This window comes from Mustela lutreola, chromosome 11, assembly GCF_030435805.1.
Source record: "Mustela lutreola isolate mMusLut2 chromosome 11, mMusLut2.pri, whole genome shotgun sequence".
Classification (NCBI taxonomy): Eukaryota; Metazoa; Chordata; class Mammalia; order Carnivora; family Mustelidae; genus Mustela; species Mustela lutreola.
In genome coordinates, this window is record NC_081300.1 from 780,159 (window position 1) to 800,023 (window position 19,865).

The 19,865-nt window shown below is 47.3% G+C and overlaps 1 protein-coding gene across 7 annotated transcripts in view; it reads right to left on the bottom strand.

The window, feature by feature from the left end:
- ATP9B (ATPase phospholipid transporting 9B (putative)) overlaps nt 1-19,865 on the bottom strand; it is a 217,169-nt gene that overhangs the window by 120,239 nt on the left and 77,065 nt on the right. For all 7 annotated transcript variants that reach the window (XR_009345865.1, XR_009345864.1, XM_059139646.1 and 4 more), the window contains one exon: nt 9,293-9,373. Coding sequence is in view for 5 of the 7 variants with exons in the window: in XM_059139646.1 (XP_058995629.1) it covers nt 9,293-9,373 (81 nt within the window). In the remaining 2 variants the exon portion in view is untranslated. The remainder of the gene's footprint in view (nt 1-9,292; nt 9,374-19,865) is intronic.

Sequence of the window (19,865 nt, forward strand, 5' to 3'; positions counted from 1 at the left end):
AAAACTCTTATAATACTAGCAAACCTAATTTAGCAAAATATTTTAAAAGCATTACACACTATGACCAAGCAGAATGCAAGGTTAGTTCAACATGCAAACCATCAATGTCATACATTACATTAACAGGATGAAGAAAAAAAACCACATGACCATCTCCACTGATGCAGAAAAAGCAAATATTCAATATGCTTTTGTGATTAAAAGTCAATAAATGAAGCATTCGATGAACTAGAAGAAGGGAACCACATCGGTACAATAAAAGTCAAACATGAAAAGCCACAGGGAACAGCATACCAGATGGTGAAAGACGGAAAGCATTTCATTTTGGGTCAGGACACAGTACTGGAATTTCCAGCTAGAGCAACTATGCAAGAAAAAGAAATAAAAGCCATGTTATTGGGAAGGAATAAGTAAAATTACTTGTTTGCAGGTTATCATCTTGTATGTAGGAAACACTAAAGATCCCACAGATCTCCCCCACACAGTACAACTGCTTTACCTAACGATTGAATGCAGCAAAGTGGCAGAAACAGTCAATGCACAAAACCCAGCTGTGTTTCAGTGGTGCCCTAGCAACGTTAAGAGTTAAGAGTCAACAGTTGAGTGTCCAGCTCTTGGTGTCAGCTCAGGTCATGACCTCGGGGTGGTGGGAACGAGCCCAGTGTTTAGCCCCGGGCTCAATGTGGAGACTGCTTGAGACTCTCCCTCTCCCTGTGCACCCCCAACTAAAATAAACAGATAAATCTTAGAAAAAAAAAAATCAGTTACATTTCTCTACACTACCAATGACAATCTGAAAAGGAAATTATAAGAACAATTCCACATAGCTTCAAAAATAATAAAATATTTAAGAATTAACTTAAGACTCGTACAATAAAAACTGCAAAACTGCCGAAAGTAAAGAAGACATAAATAAATGGAAACACATCCCATGTTCATGGATTGGAAGACTTAATGTTGTTAAAATGTAAGATCAAGTGAAGACTATACCCAGAGTGATCTACAGACTCAATGCAATCCCTGATCAAAATCCCAATGACATTTTCTACAGAAATAGAAAAACCCTCCTAAAATTCACACGGAATCCCAAGGAATGCAAATATCCCAAACAACCCTGGAGGACTGAGAAGGGCAAAACTGGAGAACTTCCTAGAGATCTACAGGAGTCAGAACGGCGCGGTCCGGCACGGTCCCGGGATAAAGACAAATGTAACAGACAGGCGGACTGAAACAAAGGGCCCAGAAACAAACACTTGCACGTATGGGGGATAATTTTTGATGAGGGTGCCAAGACCTTACAGTAGGGAAAAGAGTCTTTCAACAAATGATCTCGGGAAAACTGGATATCCACACGCGAAACGATGAAGTTCCCCTTCCCTAATAACACACATAAAATAACTCAAGGGGACTCTGGGGGACTCAGTTGGTTCATCGACTGCCTTCGGCTCGGGTCATGATCCTGGAGTCCCTGATGGAGTCCTGCATCTGGCTCCCTGCTCAGCAGGGAGTCTGCTTCTCCCTTTGAACCTCCCCCTCCTCATGCTCACTCTCTCTTTCTCTCAAAATAAGTAAATAAAATAAATAAATAACTCAAAATGAATCAAAGACCTAAAGGTAAAACTTAAAACAACAAAACCCTTAGAAGAAAACGTAGGACAAAAGCTTCATGACATCAGATTTGGCAATGATTTCTTAGACATGTTGGATACGATTCCAAAGGCAGAGTAGCAAGAGGAAAAAACAAAAAAATTGAACTTCATGAAATTTTTAAATTGTGTGCATCAAAAGACACTATCCGGGGTAAAAAGACACCCCAGAGAATGGGAGAAAACGTCTGCAAATCATAGATCTGACAAGGATTAACATGCAGAACATGAAGAGAACCCCTGAAAGTCACCACCACCACAAAAAATGTTCAAAAGTGGGAAAAAGACTTGAACAGACATTTCTCCAAAGACATACAAATGCCAAAAAAGACATGAAAAGATACTCAGTATCACTCGTGATCGGGGAGCTGCCAGCCAGAACCACGAGGACCCACCGCACTCAGGACGGCGGCAACGGTCAGGAACACGGGACACGGAGCATGCGGAGAAATGGGGCCCTTGCGCGTTGCCGGTGGGAACGAAAAATGGTGCAGCCGCTGTGGAAGACGGTAGGGCGGGTCCTCAGGACATTGAAAACGGAATTACAATTTGATCCATAAATTCCACTTCTGGGTACAGACCCCCAAAACGGAAAGGGGTCTCGAACAGATATCTGCACATCCGTGTTCGCAGCAGAATGATTCCCGACAGCCACCGCATGGAGGTGACCCAGTGTCCACGGACGGATGACAGGAGGGCAGCGGTGGCCTACGCATCTGATGGAGTCTTAGTGACCCACGACAGGTGCGGCCGCACAGACGGCCCCCGAGGACACGGTGCCGAGGAAAACGACCGGCCCCCATCGGACAAACACGGCGGGATTCTAGTCACGTGAGGTACTCCGCCGAAACGACCGCCGAGACGGGAAGGCCGATGGTGCTTGCCGAGGGCCACACGGAGCAGGTACGGGGCCGAGCTTCAGTGTTCTGAGATGAAAACAGTATGGAGGTGTGGGAGGGGTCCCCGCACAACATAATGTATTGTATTTACTGCCACTGCACTACACATTTAAAACATGTTTAAGATGGTAAATTTAATGTTACATGTATTTTACCATAACAAAATGAAAAAAATTATAAAGCATATGAGAATACTTTAAAAAATGAAATTATAAGTGGAATGAATGCCTTTAATTCATTTTTAAGACATTTAACTTTGATATAAATAAAATGATTTTAAATGTGCATCAAACCACTCTATGTTCTAATTTTTTCAGGTAGCAAACTAAAAATATATCTTTCAATATGTAACTTATTAACAGCACAGCACCCCCAGAAAAGTGTGGAATATGATCACAGTAAATTATAAGTTGATCCGTCAACCTCTATCACAGAATATCCTCTCCTCACCTTTTGCTAAGGACATTTCAAATGTACATATATTCACAGGAGAAAAGAGCGTATCTGTGAACATTTAAAATTAATACATATCTATCTCTACAAAGGCAACATTTGTATTTAATTTTTCTTTAAAATTATTATTACACTAGATATTTTTCATCAAAAGCAAGCTCACAGAGAAGCGGCAGGTTACGGACTACTGTGTGCAGATCTCAGGCGCGACCACACATCACTATCACAGCAGCAGGAACCACACACTCTGGCTTCCTCTTACAGCTTGTACATCAAATCTGGGAGCCTTCTGCCTTCATGTGAAGTCATGGTCTACACAGCATTCTTGCCATTTTGGTTACGGAGTGTTTCTAGAATATGAACTCCACGAGCCCAGAGCCCCGCCCCTGGAGCAGGACAGATTTCGGGTGTGGTGGCTCACTGGCCGCGGGTCTGTCACGCACCGAACACTCTGCTGTCCCGAGTGGCATGCGTCTCTCTCCTATGATGACCTCTCCACGGAAAAGTTGTATTTTAAGATCAAAGAGAAATAAAAGTATCTTGGGAAGGAAGAAAGAAACCCCAAATTTTTTTTAAAGATTTTATTTTCTTTGAGAGGACAGTGAGAGAGAGCGTGAGCGAGGAGAAGGTCAGAGGGAGAAGCAGACTCCCCGTGGAGCTGGGAGCCCGATGCGGGACTCCGGGATCATGACCTGAGCCGAAGGCAGTTGCTTAACCAACTGAGCCACCCAGGCGCCTTCATCAAACCATTCTGAAATGATATAAATTCTGGCCATTTTTGCTAATTACTTGGAAAACACTTGCTAGATACTTGGTTCTCTGATTTAGCTGTGAGGCACAACATCTAAACCGATCCTGACGAGTTTCCAAAATATTTCCACTAGTATTGCAAACACTGATCATGTGAAACGCTGTCATTCACCCGGATCAAAGAAAGGGCTTGGCACACAGCTGCCCTGTGGGCAAGGGACAGCAGGAGCAGCCGCTGCTCAGCCTCGGGAGTCCAAGCACTGGACGGCCAGCGGGGACCTGCTCGGGCCACACCCAGCCGCGCACGAGGCTGTCAGCGCGCCCTGGAAAGGAAGCTGTCACTCAACGGATGAGTCCGGCTTCGTCCACCTGGAGACGGCGAAGCCAGTCAGTGTTCAAAACTCAGGTGGGCGCTGTTTCTCAGCAGTCAACTCCTTTGAAGAACAGAGAGAGGTACTTAAGGTAACTTGCTTCAGGTAGACCCCGTGGGAAGAGGAAGGCTCACCGTACTCTTCCCAACGCGTACTCGACACCGAGCAGAGCCCACAGCCCGCCGTAGGAACTGGCGCCAGGAGAGCTGAGACCGCCTCTCACTGCAGTCATCCCTGGCCTAGTGCCAGAGCCCAAGAGGGACACACACGGTGACACGCAGCGCGCCACCAGCACACACCCGGGCGGGCAGAAGTGCAATGGTTTCAGAGAGCGGAAAAGAAAAGGTCTTCCGCGTGGGCCTCTTCAGCTGGGTCTTCTAGTCCAGGAGCTCCACAGACGGCCCTCGACGAGAGGGCTCCGTGGACGGACGGCGCCCATGCGTACAGCCGAAGCTCTGCTGCCGGACACACACTCGCACTTTCTTGCTCATCCCGCGGGCCCTCCCGGCTGACGGCGTGCATTACAGCTTGTCAAGTAAAGTATGTTATACCCCGTGCTGCACGGAGCTGGAAGCTGATAATTACACAACGGCATCGATATACAAAATACGAAGGAAAAATATTTATATAGTTAATTAAAAAAAAGGCTCACACTATCCCCATAAAAATGTGTTTAGGGCGTCCATCAGCGTCAGGGCTTCCATCAGAAGGTAAGACCATCACTAGCCACGTTATTTTACACAGCCTCACTGCAGCGGCGGTCACATCCTGGCGAATTTTCAAGCACCCAGCATCAGATCAAGGGCCTGCACAGCGGCTAACACGCCACCGTCACCCTTCAGTGCACAGAAGGTAGTTCCAGCACCACGCCCCGGGCGCTCCAGAACCGCTCCCGGATTCGTCCACGGGAAAATGCCAGGCCAGGGAGCTGTCATTTGGTCCCTTTCTTTATAAAGAAAAGCAAAGAGGTAACAATTGCCTGAGGAATAAATAATCCAAGAAAACGGAGTTTTCCCTTTGACTTTTAGGATTTTATAGAACAAAGCACCAACCTTCAAGAGAGAAATATGTGGCCTCTATGCATCAACTGTTTAGTGCTTGTTTATACCTGAATGGAAAAGTCTAACTTCTGATCTCCGGAGCGACGGTCTTAGAATCCAACTCTGACCACCACCGCTGCACAGAGGACAAGCTGTGCAGACTCACTCCTACTTTCCAGACACAGTCCACACGGCTTATCTTCCAGGTGTCTGTGAATCTAAGCATTACAGCCACAACCCAGCAAACGGAGTGCATAATTTGGATAAAAACCTGCCAGTTGCTGACTCACACGCTTATCATTATCATTTCAAGTACGAAACAAATACAAAGATTCTCTAACATGAACTCTGACTTATTCTCATGTATCGTGGCAATGTCTGTGCTCCTCTCCCGGCCCCAGACTGTGAGCTCTGTGACTACGGGGCTGGCCCAGACCTTCAGAGCGCCGAGCACAGAGCAGGCACCCAGAACTGCCGAGGAACTGAGTAAATCAGAGTAGAAACACGTGGACGCCCCTTCTCTTTGCACTCCGCAGGAAGCCAGAGGTCGGCCGCACTTGAAGCCTCTGGAGCACCCCTTTAGGCCAGCCTGCTCACAGTTGCCCATCAAGTGACCATAAAAGTGCAAATGAGTATGATGTTCGGAGTCTGAAACTTCCGAGGGGTCCCTACATACAGACATTTCAACACGAGTAATGCATATCCTTTAGTATAACGTTTCCCCACTGTGTCAAACTCCAAAAATTATGGCATTAAAAAATATACGTGGGGCAGCTGGGTGGCGCAGTCCATTAGGCATGTGACTCTTCATTTCGGCTCAGGTCATGATCTCAGGGCCATGAGCCCCGCGTCTCGCTCTGCATTCAGCGGAGTCCCCTTCTGCTTTCCCTCCACAACCCCACCTGGGCACTCGCGCTCTCTCATTCTCTAAAATAAATAAATAAAATCTTTTAAAATACATAAATACACACATATTATAAGGCTTTCTAAACTGCAAATAAAAGGTTCAATACAATTTCGTTTCAGAAATTTAAGTTGGTTCTCCCATTACTTTTCTACCACTATTTAATCCTGTCAACCCATTTTGTCTATTTCTAGCACAATTATGTATTGAAGGAGCACAGTATGCAGCTTCTTTTCAATTCTGTAATAACAATGATGGACTTTAAACATTACACTTTTTCTAATATCAAGAAAATTATTGTAAAAGATAGCTCTTTACCAGTCTCTCAAAGTACAGAATAAAGATTGGGAAGACGGGAAAGAAATTATCTCTGAGTAACTTTGTCTCTGGGTTTCCTTCTCCTTCATGTTACACAGTCTGCACAGATGAAATCTGCTTTGGGGAGGGAGAAAGCAAAACCATTTGAAGCTATTTTCTCAACAGTGCACCCCTCCTAACAAACAAGAGAGCTAGGTTTTTTAGAAAGGGGGTATTTGGCTCGGAGAAGACCTGAACAATGATGAATGAGCTACGGTTTGCAGAAGAAATGACAGGAAAAAGCGCATATGAAGAACATTAAATGGGAAGGCCATGTTAAAGGCCTAGGAACATGGCTAATAGTTCAAAAGTGGATAGTTTTAAACTTCAGGGAGAATTGCTGGGTCCTGAATAATAAGCAAATCAATTCTATCAATAATAATAATAATAATATGAATCATTGGTCTTAGTCAGAACGTCATACAGTGAGCAGCCGAGGTGACCCTGACATTACGAGGTAAGCAGAAGCAGACGTCATCCACAATGTTCGCAACTAGACTCTGCCCAGGCCACAAAGTACATAATACGTGTACCGGCACAGGACGTCCGAATTCATCTACTCTGATTCTGATTAATTACTTGGGCTGATATACAACGTGTTTTCTCTCTCTCGTAGCTCATACTCTAGAAGAGGAATATACGCAGGTGTCACTTCTTTTTGTTTTTTTTTTTTAAGATTTTATTTATTTATTTACTTGACAGACAGAGATCACAAGCAGGAAGAGAAGCAGGCAGAGAGAGAGGAGGAAGCAGAGTCCCCGCCGAGCAGAGAGCCCGATGTGGGACTTGATCCCAGGACCCTGAGATCATGACCTGAGCCGAAGGCAGCAGCTTCACCCCGGACACCCCCAGGCGTCCGGCTCCTTCAGATGCTCACTTGACACCCCGTAGCTGACCTGATGAATCCCATTTCCAGTTACAGACCAGTTACTTAGCATGGTTTTTCCTTTCCTTCTGGTTTGAAAGACGTACACAAAAATAAAGCTTTTTCTCCGTAAGTAATCCAGAGCTCACTATGAACATATCTAAAAGGAGTGAAATAAAATCCTGCTAGGAACAGCAAATAGAGGCCGCACGAGGCGGGCGGGCCCGCACCCATCGAGAATGCGCAGTGACTCACATGAGGCGAACGGAACTGCTGCCAACTCCAGAGCCTTGACGGGTCCAAACCCTGAGACGAACTCCTGGGCCCTCTCGTGGCTCTGGAGCCGACTGTGCTGCGGCGCTGCTAGATCTCCCTTACGGACACCGAGCGACTTCCCTCTCTCCCACATGAGCTGTGTGCACGAGCTCTGCGCGGCCGAGCTACCCCCGCACCCGGCCTGCATGGTCTGGGGAGGCCGTGGGCAAATGCACGTGACTGCCTTCACGCCAAGCAAACCAGAGGTCGAGAGGACTCTTGTACATAAACCAATATCGCAGTCTCTCTTCTAAGCTGGAAACCCTGAAATGGCTTCTTCTTCCGACAAGACCTCCAGGATGGAGCCGGGCTACCCTTCCCCCGCACCTGCATGCTCACTCACACACAGTCGCACGCGCTCGGCCACTCACACAAGTCTCGCACTGTGTGGACTGGGCTTTGCAGCCTGGCTGTGTTCAGCCACACTCCTGCTCCCTCGCACTGACTCAGTGGGACGCCACACACACACGCACGTGCACACGTCTCCAACTCCTAGCAGGTGATAAGCAAGAGAAATCCGCGCAACAGAACGGAAGAAAGTACTACTCTAAAACATTAATAGTGGCTAAGTTAGCAACTTTTTTTTTTTTTTTAAGACTTTATCCATTTATTTGACAGAGAAACAGAGAGAGCACAAGCAGGCAGAGCAGGCAGAGAGAGGGAGAAGCAGGCTCCCCGCTGAGCAGGGAGCCCGATGCGGGGTTCGATCCCAGGACGCCGGGATCATGACTGGAGCAGAAGGTGGACGCTTCACTGACTGAGCCACCCAGGCACCCCCTTAGTTAATAACTCCTAACTATTCTTACTAAGGAAGCCCTTGGGTAAGGCTTTTTCTCAAATATACTAAATTGTCTTTAATTAGAAGATGCTCTTTTTCATAAAAATTTTTATACAAACACACAGACCTTGGGTTTTCTCCAGAACTCACTATACACTGCCTCGTCTCCCTCAGGGAAACCGATTCCGTGAGCACCTTGAATGTACTATAACTGAAGCACCCGTAAAGTCAAGCCACAAAGCGGTGACTGACGACCACCTCCTCTACAGGCACCTCATTTCACTGCCCCATAATGTGCTCACGGTCTGGCACTAGCAAGCGCTTTCTCAAACGATGACAACTGCTCGCTAATCCCGGTCCGTGAGCAAAAGGGAAATGAAGCAGACAACCCGACAGAAATCTGCAGGAACGAAAAGTAAGTGACAGTCGCATATTAAAACCCTTCAAGTATCATAAAGCATTTGTGAGATCACTCTCCGCTGTTACAGTCAGGTTACTGACCGGGGAGTCACTGGGGAGAAGGGATGTCAAGCTGTAGTGAACCACGACGACTGTGCCAAGAATGGCACAAAGCACACACGTGTACGTGAGCAGACGCACAGCCACCCGGTCAGCACAGAACAGGTGACGACACGGCCGTGACAGTGCGCTCACTACCATCCCGACTCACGCCGGACGAGCGAGGGTACTTCCCCTTGCTAAGACTTTCAGGGAGAAGGACCGTTTCCGGAGAAAGGACACTGAACGAGAACACGCTACCGGGTGTGCCCCACAGGGACCGAGGGGGGAACATTCTCTAGGCTTTCCCTTTTCAGTTCAAAGCTTCTGCTCTCATTTATTCAAATTTAAGGCTTACTGTTTCTAACGCATGCACACAATGGATATATCTGTATTTAACAAAAGATTTAACTTACCCTGGTAAATGTGCCTTCAAAACTATGAATATCCAGTTGTGGCTTCTGAGCATAAACATAAGCACTGATTGAAAAAAGGTCCTGGAATAGAGAACATCAGAATTAATTACATGGTCATTAGACAAAACTACTTGGAAATTTTTCAGTCACCAGCTAATATCTTTCATATGTTATTTACCAAAAGTGACGGTTGGTTACCCTGGATCTTGTGCGCCAACACTATGTTAGGATGGAAGGTAACTCAACAGAGGTGTGGCAATTTCTCCTGTTCCAACAGACTGCTGCGGAATGACAGGTGTGTGCCGAGCTCTTGGGAGATGCTCCAAAACGCCACACTGCCTGGGGCTGCCCCAGAGTCCGAGTTTAAAGGTACACCTCATGGAGTTTGGTCATACCGTGTATGACAGGAGCATGTGGAAGTTACACAGATACCCAAGAATTCAGTGGGATTTAAGTAATCCTCACAATTCCACTTAAGTTCTACAAAACAATTCAGCAAATTCCTAAAATTTATTTGCGTGTTTTTTCTTCTAAAGGTGGCTGTATATGCTATAAATCATCAACTTCCTTAAAGCCACGAACATACTGCATTTCTCCCACGTGCCTGAACCACATCCCCACGATCTAGTTTACAAAATTGTATGGGAAGGCTTTAACCACTCACACTTCACAGCAATTTTCCCAGAACTAGCTTTGAAGTAGAAATAAAGTGGTTTAGGTCACCCCACTCACAGGCAACAGATAAACTCTTCAACAGTAAGTCCCCAGAGATGACATTTAAACACCTTATTTTAAGGTAATTTATAAAAGTACATCTGCTGATTTAGAAATTTTAAGTATTTTTAACATTGTAATTTTACTTTCTCAGTGTTCTAGAACTCACTGTTTATGCACCACACGCAGTGCTCCGCGCAACACGTGCCCTCCTTAGTGCACACCGCCAGGCTCACACATCCCCCAGCCTCTCCCCTCCCAAACCCTCAGTCTGTTTCTCAGAGTCCGCAGTCGCTCATGGTTCATCTCCCCCTCCGATTTCCCCCTAGTCACTTCTCCTCTCCATCTCCCCGTGTCCTCCGTGTTATTCCTTATGCTCCACAAGTAAGTGAAACCATATGATAATGGAGTCTCTCGGCTTGACTTATTTCACTCAGCATCATCTGCCCCAGTCCCGTCCGTGCTGACACAAAAGCTGGGTCTTCATCCTTTCTGACGGAGGCGTAATATTCCATTGTATATATATATGGACCGTATCTTCTTTATAACTCTATGTAATTTTATCAAAATAATGTTATAATAAATGAAAATGTGTTGGTAACAAATTTAAATTCTTTAATGGTGCATGATTATTTTTACCAGGAGATCACAAAGAATTTATAATACTCAAAAGTTCCTCATCTGTGTGGCCTTTAACAACACCAACACCCACACGGGATTCTGACTACGCTGCCCACCAGGCAGCCCATGGGTGAGTTACTTCCCATTTCCTCTGAGTGGCGATCCCACACGTCCTAACGTGACCAGCGTGTAACCAACATTAGGAGACTCCGAAGCACACAGGCAGAAAGCCCGACTGAGTTCACACAGGGAGGCAGCTGCAGAGCGACCGACTAAATCTGACGCGTCTGAGTATGTTCCAAACTGATCCATGTGGACGTGAATGATGCTCTAAGTGGGTGAGTCACATCCACCAATGGAGATTACTCATACTGAAGCCTTGCAGAGTAAACTATCAGAGGTCTTCACTTCTAGATATTGCAGTCGTGTTTGAAAAAATATATGCTTAATTGGCTATCAGAAAGCTGGGCAAGTAGAGCGTTGTACCGAAGTTTAAGAAATCGATCCTTACTAACAGGCCTGAAATTTAAACCCGACCCACACCAACAAGGAGGTGAAGAGCTCCAGCCGGCTGTGCCCCGTGCTCCTCGCCAGGGCCACGGCCAACCCACCCCCAGGAGCCGGACGCCGCAGGGCCCTGGCCTCCGCGCATTTCCAGTCTCGCTGACCGAAGATGAGGACTGCCCTTGCACTTCCCCAGTAATCTGTGCAGTAACAGGCATCCGAAGTACGCCTGAGAACCACTGCAGACGCTCTGCTGGAAAGGGAAGGAGACTTCTCCAAGACAAGGAACATTCTGTCACACAAATGCAGGTTGGACGCGACAATCCTGTGACTACTGAGAAAAACTAGCGGAGATGGAGAAACCTAGCCGCTCAGACAAGAACTTGCCAGCTGCAAGCTCACCGGACAGCAAGGTAACAGCCGTGGACGGCAGGCCAAGCTGCTGTCGGAACAGAGTGGGCTTCCCAGCGCGTCATGACAGACAGGCCCTCCGTGGAGCATGGTGCTCATTGCATGGCCCGGAAGCCACAGCACCTGGAACCCCAGTCTCACGGGCCCCCGGTGCGTGCACTGCACTCTAAGCTGGGCCCGACGTGGCCGGCCAGGGCTGTTGCAATCATGGCACGATCAGCGCCAAGCTGATGCAGGAACAGGTTCACAAACAGAGCCGGGACTGGCAACAGGGGCAAGAATTCAGACCCCCTGGGGTGACATTAATCATTAAAACAACTGGCTGCTGGCTGGGTCCCCTGGGTTACCCCAGCCGCCCACAATCAAGGGCCCATACTCTGCCGGGCGCTAGGAAATTGAACTGCTCTGGGTACCGACACGAGACCCCTGTTCAACACTCCAAGAGGGAGGAGCACGCACCTTCCTGGTGACCCCACCACAGCCCCATCTGTCTCGGGAGTGCCTGGCTGCCATTAACCTGAGCCGGCAGTCCCGATCCGCTGCGGTCTGCGACAGCGGACCACGTCCCTGAACCCGTGCCCCTCGCCTGCCCCGTGTGTGCTACAGTGAGGCAGTGCGATTCCCAGAAAGTAAATCATCTCTCCTGGGCCACTCCCCAGAGAAACGATGGACAAAGCGGAGGTGGCCCCATGAAGCTGTTTTAAAATGGGCCGAAGATTCAGATCTCCTCCTGACAATTCCTAAAGATGATGGTCTTCGGCATTAATTTGTATAACAACGTTTTCCCAGACGGGAGCCTGGCTGACTTGGTCTCATAAGGGTCTGGCTCCTGACTTCAGCTCCGGTCGTGCTCTTGGGGTCATGGGATCAAGCCCTGCACTCGGCTCCGTGACATTCTCCTTCCTTCTCCCTCGGCTCCTCTCTCCCCCAGTCCACACACACACACACTATCTTTCTCTAAAGAAAAAAATAATTTCCTGTAAAAAAATGCTCTGTGCTTCTTTAAGGAAGATTTATTTGAGAGAGAGACAAAGAGGGCGAGAGAGAACGAGCGGGGGGGGGGGGGAGGAGAGAGAATCCCAAGCAGACCCCTCACCCCGTCAAGCGTGAAGCCCAGTGTGAGGCTCGATCTCATGACCCTGCAATCCCTCGATCCCTTGACATGAGCCGAAACCAAGAGTCAGACACTCAACTGACTGAGCCACCCAGGTATCCTAAATGCTTTGTGCTTCTTGGATAAAACTCTTTGAGCTGAAAGTCTGGGCTGACAACGTGAGGACTCCTGGGGGCACAACACTGGGGAGGAGCCGAGGAAGGAGGTCACCTCTGCTGCTCACAACTGCTGGCAGGCTCTCCCGTCTAGCAGAAAACCCTCCTGCTGCCAGTGACTGGCATTTGAGACTCAAAAGGGCTTCTGGGCCTAGAGCACATCTGGCAGCTTGGATTTGAAACTTGGACTTTTGGTGAACAGTTGATAGTACTGTCTTCACGGCCAGGGCCTCTATAGGGCACGCCTGGCAGCAGGCATGCAGACTGGACTCACCGGCTCAAGTGAGGTCCCAGAACAACAAAGCTGCTAGCACGTCTCCTGTAAAGACACTTGGGCCAAGGCAGTGGGCTGTGCAGAAACAGGAGCACGGACTTGAGAAAGGCCTGCTCACAAGCAAGGCTGGCCCTTGGCTGAGGTCTAGAGATGTGGATGGCAGGAGCATTCCCACCATTCCCAGATAAGAAAGACCGCCTGTGCCTGACCGATTTACTCAAGCCGCGTGGTTTATACCGAACTCCTGCTTCCTTCCGGGAGTCTGGCACCTTCGCGTGCACCCAACAGAGGAATGCCCCATGGCCTCTCCTGCCCTTCCACAGTAGGAACCATCTCACTTGTGTTCTCGTAACGGCTGCCGCGGGTATGCAGTGTGTCCTGTGGGAGTCCACCGGGACGGGCTCGGGAGCCCTGCCCCCGCTTTTTCCAGAATCACCCCAGTGCCTTGACTGGGCTATCTGTGTTCCGCGTCCCATCGCTGGAATAAACCATGGTCATGAGGAGAACTATGTGCTAAGTCCTGGTTGGGGGAGTCCTCCTAAGGAATCATTAAAACTGGAGGTGGTCTTAAAGGTCCCCCAAAACAGAGAGTTTACCATTTTTATAGTTCTCATTTTCATCTTTTGTTATTTGTTTCATTTGGGTTTTGCCTCAGAACGAATGTTTTAGCACGGCTACCACCCTTAGAAAATCACAGACTTGAAGGCATGAAGACCCAGAGGCCCAAGACGGGAGTAACCACAGCAGCTAAAGAGCAGCAGGGGAGGTGGAGACCTGAGGTGGGAGAGTGCCTCAGAGGAGCCTGGACTCTGGCACCCTCTCACCCCGACCCCACACGACCCACGTGCAGGGCGGGTTTCCAGCACCCCAGCTGATGGAAGTGAACAAAGACCCCAACTGCACGGAAGACAGAGGTTGGAGTTCAACTTCAGCCCAGTGAACTACCAAGTAGAACAAAACCAAACATAAAACAGTACTCTTCAGAAGAACATAAGCCAATCCAGAGTGTCTACAATTTAGCATTAGAAATGTTGAGGACACCATCCCAACCTCTAGACACACAAAGACATAAGAACACAAGGTTGAGATTCAGGAAAGAATTTAATCAGGAAAGACTAATTCTGAGATGACCAGATATCAGAATTAAGAGACGAGAATTCCAAAGCAGTTTTAATATCTCAAAGAATTAAATGAAAAATTCTCCTAAAGAATATACAATGGGAAACCACAGCACAGAAAAATAAATTATAGAATTAAAAAATACAGTATTTGAAATAAATTTATTTTTATTTAGCTTATTTATTTATTTAAACTTAACAGCAGATTGGAGATGACAGAACAGAGTCAGTGAACTGAAGAAAGACCAAGAGATAACGAGTCTGAAGGCACAAAGAGAAAGGATACAGCTGCATGCCAACTGACAGGGTATCAAGAGATCTAACATGCTCACAACTGGGTTCCTGGAAGGAGCGGAGAAAGAATGGGGAAGGAAAACTATTTGGAAAAAAAAATGACTAAAAATATGCAAAATGTGCTGACGGCCCAGGCAGATGCAAGAAGCCCTGAAAACCTCTAGATAGATGAATAAAATTTAAAAGAAAGAAAGTCCCATTGCTAAAAAACCAAAGAGAAATTTCAAACATACCAGAAAAAATAAATATTACACACAGGGAACAACAATCAAAATAACACTGATTTCTCATTAGAAATAATGGAAGCAGGAGAAGTGGAACAAAATATTTAGAGTGCTATGGGCGGGGGGGTCTGTCTTCCAAGAATTCAATATTCAGCAAAAATACCCTTCACAAAAACAGGAGAAATAAAGATATTTTGAGATAAATAAGAACAAGAATTTACTATTAGCAGACATACACTACAAGAAATGGTAACATAAACTCTTGAGGCCAAAGGGAAATATTATCCAGTACAAATTCAGTCTTTAGAAGGGAATGGTGAGGAACGAAAATAATACATAGCAAAAGAAAAACAAAAATGCTGTTTTTCCATCCAATTTTTCCTTAAAATACAGATAAAACATAGGAACAGGTCATATGCAGATACAGTGCACGTAAGACGTCTGTGGACGCACAGAAAGGTGGAGACAAAAAGCGCACAGTGCGCCGTCCGCAGAAAGGCCAGGCGCGGTAAACAGACCCATCCGACAACCAGGTTCTTACGTTCCGTGTCAAGTGACACAATTCTAACTTTTCACAACACACTTTCAGTTAAACACGTATTAGGATCTCTGGCAACTACAAAAGAAATGCAGAGAGGTCTGGCTAAAAAGCCAACAGATGAAGCAAACAGTCTGTCCGTCTTCCAGACCTGTTGCGTGTTGTTATTTCGGCAACTGTGTCTTCTACGAGCTCGCCTGTCCACGGGATCTTTCCTCATACTTCTGTTTGGACTGTAATATCCCCTCAGATTTCTCAAAATATATTAGAGATTTGTGTTCCCTCTCTCCTCCTCCTGGACACCCCGATTCACCCAGCCTTGTCTGATCGCCTCTGCTCGTGGGAGCCTCGAACGGCAGGCTGTAGGTCATGCTCGATCACTTAGTCCTTCCCAGAAAACAAGCCACGATCTAAAAACGATACAGCTTCCTTCATTTCTAGAAAACAACTATTCTGCTGTTTACACTGCATTTATTTCCTACTTTACTGTAGCTGAGTGGGGAGCACACAAATCTTCAAGTGGCTTAGGCTCACGAGTGTGGTGGCTGTACCAAGCCCAGAGGGAGCCTTCTGCTCTGCAGGCAGCAAATCCTCCAGGAGAGCTGACTGCGAAGTCTGCGTGCGCACCACCCAGGAGGAAGTACCGGACGAAATCAAAGAAAGTCACCGGAAAACTAACGGAAGAGAAGGTGCGACAGAGACACCTCCTGCGGTCCTTCCTGACTCCTGCTAAAGACAGGGCTCCCAGGCCTTCGGTGGGCATCCGGCCCCCGCCGAACAACGCAGCCCTCCGCATCCTTTCCAGCCAGCTCTGGCCGTGTGGGGCGGAGGGCGACGAGAAGTGCTATGGCGGGAGGGGGGCAGTCACGGGGCGCAGGCAAAGTCACCGAACAATGATGACACAGCTGCCCGCTCAGCCTCAGACCATCCAACTCTGGACTGTCGAGGGAGGGGAAAAAACTTCTCTCCTAATCTGTGGTGCATGGGTTCAGGAAACAGAAACCGCTCCAGATCTCAGGAACGGAGAGGGATTTCACACATGGAGTGACGTCCTTCCAAAATTACAGGAAGGGGTTAGACTCCTGACAGAACCTCCAAAAATGACTCTCAGAACATAACCAAAACGGTCCTCCATGGGAAATGCCTTTGAACAACTGAGTTCAAGACATATCCACTGAGTCCGACTCCAGGGCGCACAGACCACTGGCCACACAGCAACTGCCACTTCCGCCCATGACAGGGAGGGCGGGCCCTGCCAGCAGAGAGCGCCAACAAGGCAAAAGGAGACCCCGTCCCCATTCCTGCCCTAGAAATTCTTCGCGAATCTGTTGGACTTGGGAACGCTCATTCACACACCTTCATCAGGGCCTGGAAAACATAGACTGACGAATTTTCAATTTTCTAGAGAACAGAGACGCTGTACTGGATAGAGCCACCGCGGGTCTGCTACTGCCGTTCAGAGAGTAGACGTGAACTAATAAAAAGTTATTTTCAAGTTAATTAAGTCAAGCTGGTTTGCACAAGAAAAAGCACATTGCGTAATGACGTGGGCTTAGGGAAAACCGCAAACATGATCAATAAGCAGCCAAGCGACTCCCGGGATAAGGCAGGGCTGAGAACCCTGCGTCGCTCGAACATTACCCTACCGGAGTGTTTCTAAAGAAATGAAGCTCTCGCGTGACAGACGACCTTTCGACCCACGGAACAACTCTGGCAACAGCCCTCATCTCTGCATGCACATGAACATTCAGAGGAACGCGTTTCGTCTAGTGTATCAGACATCAAATGACTGAATAATGGCACAATAATGAGATTGTCATTCGAAGCTTTTCACGATAATTTAAAAATCATTCTGAAGTTTTCAATAATGTAGGAAAGCCTCTGCTATTAGGTCAAGGGCAACATTTGTTCGCATTACTTAAAGGTCATTAAAATACATCCTTAATCATAACATGTGGTTCATTACAAATAAAATTGCCTTTCGTTCAATAAAACTAATTAAATGTAAATGGTATTGTTTACTGCTATATGGATCTTTTGAAATAAATCAGCAAGTCATGATTTATTGTGACCTCATTGTTGTTAATAAATTCGCCTGATCACAAAAGCCAGAGGCGCGTTTCCCGAATATCTATGGGCGCCTGCAAAGCACGTCTTCTAGCCGCCTGCGCAGCAGTGACAAGCCCAGCCCGCCACCACAGGCCTGAGGCACAGTGACTGTCAAGTAGCTTGTTCCAGTTCTAACTGGTCACATCATCAGACCAGGGGCTCCAGCGAAATCAGAGAGAGCATTCCTGGTGGCGCCCTTGGTTCTTGAGGAGCAGCGCGAAGGTTTACAGGCTGAGTCCTCGGCGTCATGATGCTTGGCTATTGATACGCACACTGGGAAGGACACGGAATGTCCCCAAACAGTGGCCTCCGAGACAGAGCAGTCCGCATGAGTGACAGAGGACGAGTAAACTAGTCAATGAAAACCAAATCGCCTGAATCCACACAGAACTCAGAGCTCTTTTTCCTACGAAACCGATACATATGTGCCAAAGTATATGAAGCTACAAATTTAATCTAATGAACCAGAAATTCACTTAAACTTCCTTTTTTTCTAGAATATACTGTTATCAGTTTTATGCTCAGATCAGAACGGAAAATGGTTTCATTTACTAGTTCCTTTACCTAAACGGTGACTCACACGATCGTAACGTGCAAAAATTACCGTATGTGAAGTATATGCTGTACCTTTGTAACGGTTTTTGAAGTTGATACACATCTGTCATTAATAAAGATGAAGAAAAGATCCTTATAATATGGAGCATAATAAAATGTCACTTCCTGTGGACCACAGCAAAGAGGACACCCGACGGTCCAGATGGTACGGTGGGATTTTGACTTCTAAGTAGTAACTGACCGCTGTGCAGCTTTCAGGTGCACGACTGTGTGCACCTGCATACCTGCCCCTGTCGAGGACAGCGGCCAGCTGTGGGACACAGCCACCGGCTCCCCTGCAGGGTGCCCGGCCCTGGCCTCCACCACAGGACGTTCCAAGTTCTGCACGACTGTCGACACCTCGGGGCGCTTACTCGTTCGTGAGCTTGGGCTCTTCTTTCAGACACATTCGTTCACGTTCCCTTCCGCACTCAGCAAACTAAAGCTGCCTAGCGCCAGCCTTCCCACCTGTCCCGCCCAGGGAGACTCTGACAGAAAGACTCGGGCCGGAGCCCCCATCTGTGCACGAGAGCAAACAGAAACCCTCCCCAGTCCGTGACGACTCATCGGATACCTCTCAGCCCTGGAGGGTCCGGTCCGCTGAGGGTGCTTCCGAGAAAAGCAAGACACAAAGGAGAAACACAAAACTGTAAAATAGCAGGACCGACCCCTGGGTCGGCTCAAACCCCACCAGGAAGCCAAGAGGCAAGAACGTGTCATGATAAACGCGAATCCTCTTCACAGACGTAGGAGACTGTAGGCCAGCTGTCCTCAGTGACGCGGGGACAGCACAGCCTGATTTTGCCCCAAGAAGAAAAGCAAAGCGGACAGAAAGCACGGCCGGTCCGAGTGGATCTCAGGAAGAGCGGAGAAAGGAGGGGCCAGAGGGCAGGTGCGTGGGCGCTGGCACTGTCAGGCCCGTGTCACAAGATGGGAGACAGAGGAGCCGCTCGCCACACACCTGCGTAGGAAACATGAGGTCTGGCCAGGCAGAGTGCAACCAGAGAGGCCAACCCTGACCTCAGAGATGACACAGCATGGGGGACAGGTCAAGCCCAACCAGCCAGTTACAGGCACCTTTGAACAACCAAGAATTTCTAAGGTTGTGCCAGAAAGATCAAGCCCTTGTACTAGGATTACACCAGCATCACAATAAAGGGGGCTCCAGGCCCTCCCCAATAAAGTTTAAGCACAAATCAAGTTTATTCCAAGCTGCTAAACTAAGAAAATCAACGGTTTTGAACAAAGAGAAAATACAAACACTTAGAATATTGAGCATTCAATAAAAAAATTACCATACATGCAAAGAAGCAGGAAATTGTGACCTGTAACAGAAGAATAATTAAAAACTTAAAAACTGGGCGCCAGGTGGCACAGTCAGTTAAGCGTCCGATTCTTGGTTTCAGCTTAGGTCGTGATCTCAGGGTCTCAAGACTGAGTCTCATGTGGGGCTCTGCATTCTTCCTCTCCCTCTGCCCACCCACACCCGCCCACAAGCGCACACTCTCTCGCTCTCAAATCAATCTTGAAACAAAAACAAAAACTAGACACAGACACAATGGAATTAACAGATAACAGAGACATAACAGAGACAATGGAATGAACAGATAAAGAATAAGTAGTATAAAATGCTGGAAGACTTAATGTCTAAATGAACACTGAAAAAAGTATTTAATTTAATTTAAAAAAAAGATTTAAATGAAAGTATGAACACATCAGGAAGGAAAGAAAGGTGGCTAAGCAGTAATAAAAATGAGGGAACTACACGGAGCTCCCAAATATTAAAAATATAGTATTTAGAATAAAAAATTTGCTGAATGATCTTAATAGAAGACTAGATACTTCAGAAGACAAAATCAGTGAATTCAAAAACAGAGCACCAGAAAGGACCAAATCAAGTCAC